Here is a 12,432-nt window from a genome sequence, read left to right as displayed (position 1 = left end):
TCCAGCGGCCCTTGGCTGGAGCGTCTCCCCCGCTCCGGTCAGAGCCCCGGAGCTGCGGCAGGAGCATCCCCTGGGCTCTGCAGCCCGCGTTTCACCGCCAAGGTCAGGAGCTAATGGTGACCTTTTATTCCCTTGCTGCGGAGAGCAGCTGGTGCCCTCAAGTGGTAAATCGCAGGAGGAGAACGGCCAGGCCGTGCGAGCCGGCCCTGGGCCGCCGGGCCGGGGCTGCGGGGCGCCTGCAGCTGCTCGGGCACTTCTAACCACGCTGTTTTATCCTTGCAGGACGAGACGCCGTGGTGATCGTGGTGGGAAGGACGCTTTGTTCCCGACGGAGCGGGGACACCGGCGGCAGGCAGGCCTGGACAGCCACAGACACTCACAAACTTGACCCACCAGCCTGTTCACAGGGCCGGTGGAGTGCCTGGACACCAAACATCCTTCCTTGACTGTGTTTTTGGTCAGCTGGAACCCCCCAGAAATCTCCGTGAGACTAGATGGGGCTTGCTTTGGACCTGCAGCCCCACTCCGGCATGTCCCCAGGGGCTGCGGGGCGCCGCGGCGGACGACAAGGGAGCCGAGTGGGGCCGGGGCTGAGGCCGTGAGGGGATGCCCAGGGAGGGACAGCGATGCCCATCACACAGGACAACGCGGGGGTCTTCCTCCCCCTCCTGTGCCAGTGGCTGCAGAACAGCCGGCGGGAGGGGGCCGAGGGAGCCGAGCAGCAGCTCTGCCGCTCGGCCGTCCAGAAGCTGAGCGAGTACATCCAGCTCAACTTCTCCGTGGATGAGAGCAACCTGCAGCCAGGGAGCTGTGGGACTTTGGATACGGAGATCTGCACCATGTACCTGGCCCAAGAGATGCGGAAAAATGAAGTGCTGGGCTTGAGCTTTGGTAATATCCCTGCTCTGGGGGACTATGGAGAGAAGCGTCGGGGAGGGAAGAAGAGGAAGGCACATAAGGGGCCTGTCCTCGATGTCGGGTGCATCTGGGTGACAGACTTGAAGAAGAACAGCCCGGCCGGGAAGTGCGGGAGAGTGCGCCTGAAAGACGAGATCCTTTCTCTGAACGGGCAGCTGATGGTCGGTGTGGATGTCACCGGAGCAAGGTAAGGGTGGCAGAGCCACCAGCAGCAGCAGCTGCCACGTGGTGCAAGGCACAGTTGATACTGATGGAAGTCCAGAAGAGCTTTTGACCTTTGCTTTCCAGGCCCTGAGAGAGCCCTGGGTTCGTTCTTAAGATTTTTAAAAAAATAAATAACAAAATCAAATTGATAATTAGCCCACATGTGCTACTCACACTTCTGCTGGAAAATGTTTAGGGGTTACTGGGTCAAAAAATTATAAGTCATAATCACCAGAGGGGCTGCACTAAAGCAGGAGCCTTCCTGGGTTTGTATAAAACTGTTTTCTTAAGCAAAAATGAACACAGAGGCAGCAGCACTGGAAGATATTTTTACAGGTGCTCATATTTTTGTTGAATTATTTCAATTGAGGGAAACGTTTCTGACAGCTAAATGTTGTCTGAGACTTTCTCAAAGCAAGACATTTTTGTGTTTTCCAGTTTGGGACAACTTCATTTTAATAAATTCCTTTTGATTCTAATACATTTGCTCTCTTCTGATGTCTCCTGACCCAGAAAACTTGAAATCTTTAAGAGTTCAAATCAAAAATTAGGATTCTTGCAATGATACAGATTATTCTTGTGATGGTTTGGTGGTTTTTTTTTGTTTTTTTTTTTTTTTTTTAAATTCAGCTATTCCATGCTGTAAAATCAGTTATTGTCCCAGTTTTGCTCTTTGTGGGCTGGTAGACTTTCTCACATTACCTTTTGCAAAGGCAAAACCCTTTCTCTGCTGTAGATGAGGATGTTAATGTTCATTCATACCTGAGGTTACAATGTACCTGAGGGCATGAAATCCTCCCCCTTTTGCCAAAAGGGAATTTATTTTGGGGGTGGACACTTTTGGAAACCCAGCAGGCAGGATCACTTCACTTGAATGTGGCAGGAGTTTGGGCTGACCATCACTCCCAATTCTGACACGTGGCAGAATAAAAACAGTGACTCCTCAGTCTGTGGGTGCTGGGCAGCTCAACCTTCTATGGTTTCACAGGTGTGACAACAACCCTCTGTAATTCCTAGCTTGTGATTCAAAATGTGTGTACATATTGGTACTGTGGCATTATCGATCAGTGGCACCTCCAAATTTGAGAGGGTTTATGGCAAAAGGCAGTTAGTTTGCTGTTTCCCCTTTGTCAGATGTCACTGTTTCTAAATGCAAGGGAATTGCTTGCAGTGGGCAGCAATAATGTTATCTTATGCAAAATGAGAGATAATAGCCAATGAAGTTGAAAATATTTGGATATCTGTCCTTTTTGGCCTGCCTCTGAAGGCTTAATTTAGGCCTTGTTCCTTTTGGAAAGCTCTGTTATTAAACCAGCAATCTGTGACTGCAGCTAATGGGAACCAAGTGCTCCATTTTCCTTACTTTTTTTGGCCATTACAAAGGCAGAGTTTTGGTAGTGTGGAGCTAGTGTTGTTCTTAAAATCCTGTTTTAGAATATTCAACATCCAATTTAGGCCAAAATTTAGGACATTTCCTGTTTTATTTTCAGCATCCGAAACATCCTTGCCTAACTTGCTGTTGACTGCTATTTGACAAGGGTGATGTTGATGTATGACAGTTTGGGACCTTGAGGATGCTCCCAGTATGGAGAGCTGGCTTTCTCCTATCAGGGAGCTGGCTGGCAGCTCCAGCCCCATGTTCCCATGCTATGTGTCTGGAGTACTTGAGGATGCTTTGATAGTCTTTCAGTAGTTTTCCCCACTGGGGTGCTCAGAAGGGACATAATTCTGTCTAGCTTTACAATAGGCTGAAAGACAACATCAGCTTGCCTTCTGGAAAGACTGCTTCCAAGAAGAAGCTTTCCTAGGGAATTCCATATTGCTGCTATGGTGGAAGTAGCAGAGCCCTTTTCCCCTTGTTTTTTCACGGTCTTGTTGGGGCAGGACAGCGCACTAAATAGTAGTTCTGACTCAGTTTCTGACTGTCTAATTATTCCTTGGCTGTGTGAGAAGCACTTCCAGGTCGATACAAGGGGCTGTGGGTGCTCTGATTTGGGGTGTGATTTACTCAGTGGAGGCTGCACGTGGTCAGTGAAAGTAAAATACTGCCTGAGCTCCTGCAGCGCCAGGTTGGACTGGGCAAGCAAAATCACTGCTTGTGTGTTTATTCCACACCTGCCAAGCATCCCAGGGCAGCCCCCATCTCCCCCCCCCCAGGAGTTTTTTACACTGATGCTATGGGGAATCTTCTCATTTATTCCCTTAACAGTGGAGGATTTGGCCTGGGGGTCTCACAGCTCTGCCATTTCCCACCTCTGCAGCAGGGTTTGCAGAAGTGTTCTCACATACCCTGGGCTTCATGTAACCTCAGCTCTAGCTCCAGCCTGCCATCCAAACCCTCCCCTTTGCAAGGGGCTAAACTAATACACCAGAAAACAAGAGAGAAGAGGTGAGGGCACACAGTCCCTTCTGCTGGCTCTTCTATGGATATGGTCAGTCTCTAGAGGACGCAGAGGCAGATGATTGAAGCTGGAACAGAATGGGCAGCCCTGGACAGACAGGGCTGTTTCGGCACCTGCCTGGTGTGCCTACAGGTCCTCCCATCTCAGAGTGGTGATGGGGTCAGACACAGTAAGAGCAGCACAACACTTCGGGAGGAGCCAGCTGTGAGTACCACTCATCTGTCTCTCCTTGCTAGGAAACTGAATATGACTTCTTTAAAGAAAAGTTATTTATTTAAATTCCACCTGATTTCCATGTAAACAGCAGAGATGGGTTGATTATTGCTGAACTTGTTTCTTTTATTTTTTTTTCTTTCTTTTCATTTAGAGAAACATTATGCAGTAATAAAATCATCAAAGCTCTTTGCTTAATGGTGTATTATTACATTAGAGAGGAATAATGTAGGTGGTGTCATTTTTGGTGATGTTAGTGATTGAGGGAAAATTATTGCTCTCTTTAGAGTTAGCAAATTGTGTGTCTATCAAACACAATTGCAGGGAAATGAGCTGTATTGGAATACTGAACAAAGGTTAGTCAAAACTCTGCCTATTTTTATTTTATCTTCTGTCTATACAACTGTATCTCCAAAATATGTGGTTATGTTCCCCCAGACAACAACTTCCTATGTATTTTGGATCTGCTCTACTCATTTTGGGCTATTACTCACTTACTGAAGGGAGGCTGTTAGTATTTCTACAGATGACAGATGAATCCTTCATTTCTTGAACATAACTGAATGGAGCTTCATTGAGCAAGTCCTTGGAGCACTGCAAAAAAAATATTTTTCCATGAATATAATTCATGGAGTTTGAAATATTTGATTATGAATTTCATCAAGCATAGCTGCAGTGCTTGGACACAGCTACCATATACATTTAATCTTTAAAATCAGTGTTAAGTAGATTTTCAAATGCATGCTTGTAAAAAGCAGAGTAAGATACATTACCAGTGTTGACAGTGTGATAGAAACATGAGTTATTATTATAATTTTGTCACTGAGAAACCCAACCACTCCTTCAAGATATCATCTTTCTCATTGCCAAAAATTACCAAACATTGCCATATGTGGGAATACAGTCAGAGAAGTGGCTGGCTTCTTTTTAACCCACAAAGAGGAATTACTTCCAAAAAAACAAATAGAGAAGTATTTTGACAGCCATACCTTTGCACAGTGCTTTCTCTCCTCTTCAGTCAGTGTCCAGGGGGGAGTTGCTGGGACTCCTCCTCAGAAAAGATATGGCATGCCAAATTTCAGGGAATTCATTTTATTTTCGGAGATGCTGAGAGAGACCTTCAGGAATCAGGTCTGCAATGGGGAGGGAGCATCAAGTGCCACTACTGAAGGCAAATCTTTAACTTTACCTGAAGCTGAGTATGGAATATTAATCCCAATATTTCCGGGTGGGACGTGCCTGGCCTCGCCTGACCTTTGCTGCTGGACCAAAGGCAGCAGCTGTGGCGCTTCACCTCAGAGATACCTTTGGCCGGCTGGATGCTGCAGCTGGGCACTCAGAACAAATCCAGGCAAAGTAGGAACTCACTTTACCTCTGGTGGAAAAGGTTCAGGCGACGGTGAAGAGAAAGGAGAGGATTCTATTGTAGAGTCTTAATCCAGAGTTTTATTGCAGGATGGTAGACCTCTGAATGTGGTAACAGCTCGCAATAGAACTCTGGGCCGCATGGTCTCGTGTCCTTTTAAGCCCCCGGGGACAGGGGGAGGGGGAGGGACAGGTGAGGACCAACCAGGTGTGAGGAGGGGAAGGGTCAAGGGATAAAGACGCTTGGACAGGCCAATGAACCCGGACCTGGGGGGCATCTTTTGAACTTCTGCCAACCACACGACGCCCTTGCTGGAATGGTAAGATTGATGGACAAGCTCTTAGCAGGAGAGCAAAAGGGGAAAGGAAAGGTTGGCACACCTGAGGGGTTGGGATAGGTGAAACAGGAAATGGCATCACACTGCAACAGCTGAGGGTTTTCAGTAGAGCCAGGGTCTTTCCTGAATGCTTGCTGCTGCTGCACATCTTATGTTCATACCTCCAGGATAGCTGGAACTATGAAGATAAAGTCCTGCTCCTCCTCACACGTCAGTACCATTAGTAGGTGTGTGATATATGGACATTCTAAGCACAGTCCTGCCTCTCTGTAAGTGCTAGCAGCTGCTTGCAGAGGACAATTCAAAATGTCCAAAAAAATGACAGGTCTCAAAATGTGCATAGCATTTTGTGCTGCCTGCTGTGGCAGTCATTAACAGTCCTGGGTTCTGCTGGGTGAAATCTTGATGTTCTTTGTCAAAATAAGGGTTCTTGCTGGTGCTGGAAACAAATAATGCAGTTCTTCAGATAAAATAATTAGAGACAGATTCTGCCCTGAACAGGGGTCTTCATGAAGGCAGTCTTCTTTGTTCCTGTGCTGTGAGCACTGCAGACAAGGAGCAGACCTGTACCTGCAGAGCAGTGCATGTGCTGTGGGGCTGGAGCAGTGACGTATTTGCTGTGTCTGAGAAGAGCTGCTCAAAAATCTGAATGTGATTTGAAAATTGTTTTGTCTGAAGACAAATGCTTTTCAAGGCACTTTTTTATTGAGATCCCCTTTCCTCAGAAGTTTGAATGGGATTATTTTTAAAAAAGGAACTGCTTTGCTCCTGCAATAGAAATATTTTCTTGCTGGGAGAAACATCCTTCCCCTCCAAATGTGGTCACTCTTTGATATTCAAGTGCTGCAGTTTTGCATTTTCCATGGGGCACTGCTTCCTGCCATGCCGTGTTGAGGCACTGTCACTGCCTCAGGAGGCTGGCTGTCCTTGCCATGACTACTTTGTCCCTGTCCTGGCAGCTGCAGTTGTCTCTGGAGCATCTGCAAGATTTTGTTGCACTCTGTTACTCGTCAGTGTGTTCAAAATGCATCCATGTGCCCCTACTGATGTGTGGGGATGGGATACTGTGGGAACCCCTCAGCACAACAGCTGCAGCCCTCAAGACATGTTTTGGGTAGCAAATCCATTCCTTAGCTGGGTTGGCTATTGGGGTGTGTGAATGCCTGTGTCATGGTGGAAGGGGGTAGTTCAGGTCTCTCTGCCTATGATGGGATTGTGTTTCACTGGAGTTTTTGGGGATTTATCTTCCTAGCAGTGCAAACTCCTTTATGCATCCTTTTTGTAACAGAAAAATCACCCCAAGAAAACCATCACTGGTGATCACAGAAAGCTTTGTCTAATAGCACCCCCATCTCCCAGGCACGTCAGGTTGCATGGATTGATTGCTCTGCTTTACTGTGTTTCCTCACCTCCTTCCTAAAGCAAAAGTGCTGCCAACACAAAGTGCTGCTCCGTATAAGCAGCTGCTTTTCCTGGTGTTAGTAGGGCCTTCTCTTGGTTATGTCCACAAGAAAATATTTTTGTTTTAATAGGAAAAATAATGGAAATTTATCCTATCCCTTTGCCCTTGGCCAAGGGGCAAACATTTCTGTGTGAATTCCTTGTTAAAATATTAACAGCACTGACTACACAGCGAAAAATAAATACAGTGGTCCTGGAGACTGCAGCCTCCAAATGCACTCTCAGGGAATAGAATTCTCATAACTGACCTAAAAGATACCCCCAGCCTGTTATGGAATTGAATTAGTTTCCTTTTTTATATCGTGTTACCAATCTTCATACTGTTAAGTGATGGATCAGGGCACAGAGGTTGAAACCTGGGCCTTGTTATCATGGGCAAGGACGAGAAGCCTGTGCTGATGTGCCTTCCAAGCTGCCTGGTGCATGAGTCCTGAGGATGGAAAATAAGCAGCACAAAGGGATTTTGGCTGAGTTCTTTCTCATCCTGTTGAGCTGCTGTGAGCTGGGATACAGTAAGTGTGTGCTGAACCTGCACAAAATGAGAGAAAACCTATGGGTGTCAAACATTTGCAAGGCACAGCCTAAGTCTCACTGTGCTCCTGAAGTCTGGAGCATGCAGTCCCCTCTGAAGTATGGCTGCGTATTTTACACTGATAGTGGATATAAATCCCCTATTTGATAGTGGATATAAATTCCTCCCTCTCCCCTCCCTTTAAATATAGCAGGACTAAGAAACTAAGAAAGAGATGTTTTTCTTCCTTTCTTTTATGTTTCCTGGAAGGTATGAGCAGACTTAGCCACACGTGTTGAGAAATAAATTGCTCTGAAGAAATGAGCTTTATTCCAAATCCTCTCTTAAGAGCCAAAGTCTTAAATGAAGGTCACTAATCCCCAGACTCAGCAGAGATCATTTAGCTGGTTTGTCCTCTTTGCTTTATTAATCTGCGTGTGTGTTCACTCGGTTTCCCCTCCTCACCCTCCAGTTCCTGCCATCCCTCTCAATTTCCCCAGGCCAGGGATATCTGTGGAGGCACAACTCATTCCCTTGTAAGAGTGGCCATTAGCAACAATCCCATTACCACAACTGCCTCCTTAACAGACTTTCTGAACCCCTCATCTGCCTCAAATTTTCTTCTTACTTATCTTCTTGCTCAGACAAGTTTTATCTAAACCCCATTTAAAATGATGGAAAGACTTCCACTGATTTAAATAGCTCACTTCCTCTATGTATTTGCATGTTTGTCCAAAAATTTAGGGATCGATATGCCCATCACTGCCTCCTACATAGTGTCAGCACTGAACAACAGAGCTGGCCTCTCTCTAGAAATCGTGATTCCCCAGGAGCATACATGTGTAACTAGACAACATCCTCAGGTCATCTGCCAAAATTGCTCCCAGCCCTTCCTCTGCATGCTTGCTTTTCAGAAGCATTGCATCAGGCTTGAAAAGACTTGGACAGTAGTTGCCTTAGGAGGTGTAAAAACTTCAGAGGTTATAGAGACGGCTTTTTCTGTGCTTTGTTTTTGTTTTAATGAGGTGTGAAAGTTCTGATTAGAAATCTGTACTTTGCTGCCCAATGTATGGCTGTGCTTCTCCATTTAATTTGCTGCTCTGACCACGCTGTAATTACAAGAGAACAAGCCCAGTATTTGAGAGGGAGCTTTGCCCTCCCTGCTCTTCCCTCCCTGCTCATCCTCTGTGGGAACAGCCTGTTTTGGTGAGTCAGCCTTGTGCCTTGTCATTTACCTTGATACCAAAGTGCCAGCAGGATCCCTTTTACATCCTGAGTGGGATTTTCAGCCTGACACACAGCAAGCATCTCATGCTCTCAGGTCATCTGGAAGTACAGTCAGGGGGCAGCAGAACGTAGCTAATTGGCAAACTGCTGGAATGTGCAAAATAAGAGTTGCTTTTTTCCACTGCTCAGCCAAGTAACAGGTGAGGCCTTCAGCCACAGCATCAGTTACTTTCACAGCCTCTCCAGCAGTGCGTTTGCTAGCACAGAACAGTGCTTTAGCCATCAATAATTAAAAATACAGATGTTCAAAGACACAGGCAAGGAACATTCTGTGCCCATTATTCCTATTCTTTCTATAATGCTTGTGCCCAAACACACCAGTTTGCCATGTGCAGTCATTCACAGCATCTGCTAAACTGTAAATGTGACTTTCACTTCTTATTCTGGGAGTCCAGAATTTTTCACAAAGCAGGCTGTGGGCTAAAGATTGATTTTCTTGAGACGGAAGCTCTGAGCTGCTGCAAAAGTAGGAGATGGCTGGAGCCAGGCTACTGAGTGGCAGTGAGAATCCTGGGAGGCTGTCCTTTTCCACCTGTACTGACTGATGTGCCATGAGCCCTGCAAAGGCACAGCTTCTCCAGTCCTCATTCAAATAGTTTTTCTTACAGCATGGTCTAAGTGAGCAGCATTCTCATTCTTAGATGTGTTTTGCAGCTGCTCCTGCACAAAGCAGGATGTGATCATACCCTCGTGGCAACCTCTGGGTGTGACTCTTGCTGTCCTGAAAGATGGACTAGAACTGAACTGTGATCCTCCAGAGCTAAAAGCATTAACAGCGATGGCAGCTTAAAACCCACTTATCCCCTGTCACTGGAAATCTGGCCTGGACTGGAAAGGACAGGAGCAGGGAGGATTGAAAAATGGTGAACATTTGTCAGAGACAGTTCTACGGTCAGAGGCTCAACATCAGCCTCAGAGAGATGGTTTGTCAACATGAACCTGCCATCTATGGACATAAGTGAGAGCATAAGTACAATAAACAGAGGTGAGATCAGCAAAGAGACAGGTATATAATCACAGAGACAGCTGTTGCAGTGGATGGCTTTTGGGATAGGATTTTTTTAAACATGGAAAGCTCATTGCTTTTTTTAGCTCATGGGACACTTGCCTCCAGCTCCAAGCAGTATCACATGCTCCTTGAAACTTATTTTTCTGTCTCCTTTTTATCAGATGTGGGCTAAGAGGCAAAGGGGATATGTATCAGCTGCAGACTCTGCAGTACTGCTCACTGTTCTTGCTTCTTTCTCTGGGTAAAATGTATGATCAGCAAGATCATGTGAGCCTCCGAAGGAAAACACGTTTAACAGACCAGTAACAGGAAAAAGATAAGTTGGCAGGCACTGTGACAAGATTTGGGGCAGTTCAAGAATACTTGTACCTTCCAAAACAGACAAGAGTAAGGCAAATGGTGACTATTAGCAGCAAAATTCACCCTTGAGCATCCGAGACTCAGGAATCCCATCCAACTGAAGCCTCTCTAACAAGAATGTGAGAAACTAGAGGTAGATGGAAAATGGATTCAGGCTTTTTCAAAATAAAACAGTATTGTTGAAACATGACTGAAAGAGGTTACTGTTACAGCTGATGCCTAAGACTCATTTCTATTATTTAAAAAGGTATCAAGGTCTGGTTTTAACCCTTCTCCATAGCTGGTACTATAGATGACCAGATGATCTTAAAAAAAAAACCCAAACAAACAAACAAACAAACAACTTGCAAAATAAATATTTGATTAATGTAGTAATAACTTTGACCTATGTTTCCTATGCCATTATTTGACCACTGGAATAGGTTCAGGCTAGCAGGGTAATAATTCGATGAAACAAAAGTCAGGGAAGTCTTCCTGTCCATCCTTCTACACTTTGACCAGTGTCTCTTTTTGCCATCATAAATAAAGAATTACTAAGTGCTTGTCAATTTTTCATAGACTGAGCTATTTTTATTCTGGTAGCAAAGAGAAAAAATCAGACATGTGGTAGCCAGTAAGCTCTGTGGTACCATCTCTCTGAATACAGAGCCCTAGGCTAGAGGTTGGGGAATTCTGTCTTGAAAACTTGTGGATGACAAATGGAGCCAAACCAGTGTGTGATGTTCTCAGTGAAAATGGTTTCTAACAAACATTAATTGTTCTGCTGAAAATGACATTTCGTGTTTTCATCTCTGGAAGAGTTCTACTAAAACAGATTTTTCTCGGTTTCCTCTAGAGGGCAATGTCATATAAATATTTTAAGCAATTTCTTGGTTCTGTCAACCGGGAATTTTAGCCTGTCTTATCCAGGAATTTGCAAGACAGCAGTGAAAATTGTTTCTTTACATGCTTTTAAGATGTGTATATACGTAATGTAATCTGATTCTCGGGCTTGTAGAGTGCAGTAGCTAATCTCTTTAAGAAGCAATAAATATGTTGTGTGTTTTGGGTAGATTTGGCTATTCTGGAATGTGAAGAAGGAACTGCTGATGAAGATTTGACTCTCTTCTATACCTGTGCAGCTTCAAGGACTTCTAGGAACTGTCCCTTATGTGACAATTGTAAAAAAGATTATAATCCAGTTGTCTAAGAATGAAGTTATCAGTTGTTGTAGTTTATGTCTGTAGCTGGAACTTCAAAGCAGAGGATAAATCTAAATACCAAATCTAAGATTAGGTTCATAAGACCTAGGAAACAGAAAGTTATTGTGTTATTTATTCCCATAAAAATTTATGTGTATATTCCTGGGTTACTAACTATATTGCTTGTTTGATGGATGCTGGTAACAGCACAATTTCCAAATTGTTTGTCCACATAAACAGCTGCTAAAATTAGTATGACTCAAAGGTGGTGACTCTGGACCTTAGTAATTTAATTTAAGGGACATTTTTAGTCACTGTAGTATAAAAATGGTAACTGTAGATAAAGGCTGTTTTCCTTAATGCTCAGGCATAGGATTTGAAAGATATTTCCATGGGCATAAATTTATTTTCTGTCACTTGTATCATTATCTTCCTTCCTTCTCCCACACTGACATTAGGAAAAGGAAAATTTGCTCTTGAAATTGCAACATGAAAATGGCCTTTGGGAAATTCTTTTACAGTTTTGTTTCCTTTCCTCTCCTGATGGCCACTAGTCCTTTGGAGATTCACCATAATGGCTTTACTGAATTGTCTTGCAAATCCCATACATTTACTGAATTTGTGTGTTAACATTCTTGATAAAATATTTTTTCCAAAGTAGAAGAAGGCAATCTGCAGTTGTCAGGTTCTCTAAATGAATAAACCTGTTAGTTTGTTTTTCCCCAAACAGGAAACACAATTAATTGAAGTAAAATACTTATTCCCCAAAGTGCTTTATTTTGAAAACAATGGCCTGTGAATAAAAAAGCAGTATTTGCATTAGTTTCAAAGCCTGCAGGCATTAGGTACCAAAGTAAGATTTGCCGTCTACTTCTGAGTAATAGCAATTCTAAGAAAAATCTGAGGTCTTTCGTAGGTTTTAAAAGCTTAAATAGGTGAAAATTGCTTTGAAATTATTGCTGCTGGCCAGGCAGGAATTTTCCTAAACTTTGCCTTAACAGAAGTATGGTAAGCAGCTTGCAAACGTTAAGTTCCTGGGAAAAATTTTTAGAGACCTTAGAGGAAAGTAAATATTCTTAGTTTCATTTCTCCTGCTGCATGAGAAGCTTTGTGTTTGAACCTTATATTCATCACCACCTTCATTTAGGGCTTGTGTTTAGATCTCACTCTCTCTAAATTAGCT

The 12,432-nt window shown here is 44.2% G+C and overlaps 1 protein-coding gene across 1 annotated transcript in view; it reads left to right on the top strand.

Annotated features, from left to right (window-relative positions):
- The window catches only part of PDZD2 (PDZ domain containing 2), a 202,074-nt gene that overhangs the window by 63,882 nt on the left and 125,760 nt on the right, over nucleotides 1-12,432 (top strand). Inside the window, exon 3 of the mRNA XM_054517933.1 lies at nucleotides 283-1,105. Coding sequence (XP_054373908.1) covers nucleotides 627-1,105 — 479 coding nt within the window. The 5' untranslated portion in view covers nucleotides 283-626. The remainder of the gene's footprint in view (nucleotides 1-282; nucleotides 1,106-12,432) is intronic.

The sequence above is a fragment of the Molothrus ater genome, chromosome Z, assembly GCF_012460135.2.
Source record: "Molothrus ater isolate BHLD 08-10-18 breed brown headed cowbird chromosome Z, BPBGC_Mater_1.1, whole genome shotgun sequence".
NCBI lineage: Eukaryota > Metazoa > Chordata > Aves > Passeriformes > Icteridae > Molothrus > Molothrus ater.
This window is presented reverse-complemented; position numbering and strand designations above follow the sequence as displayed.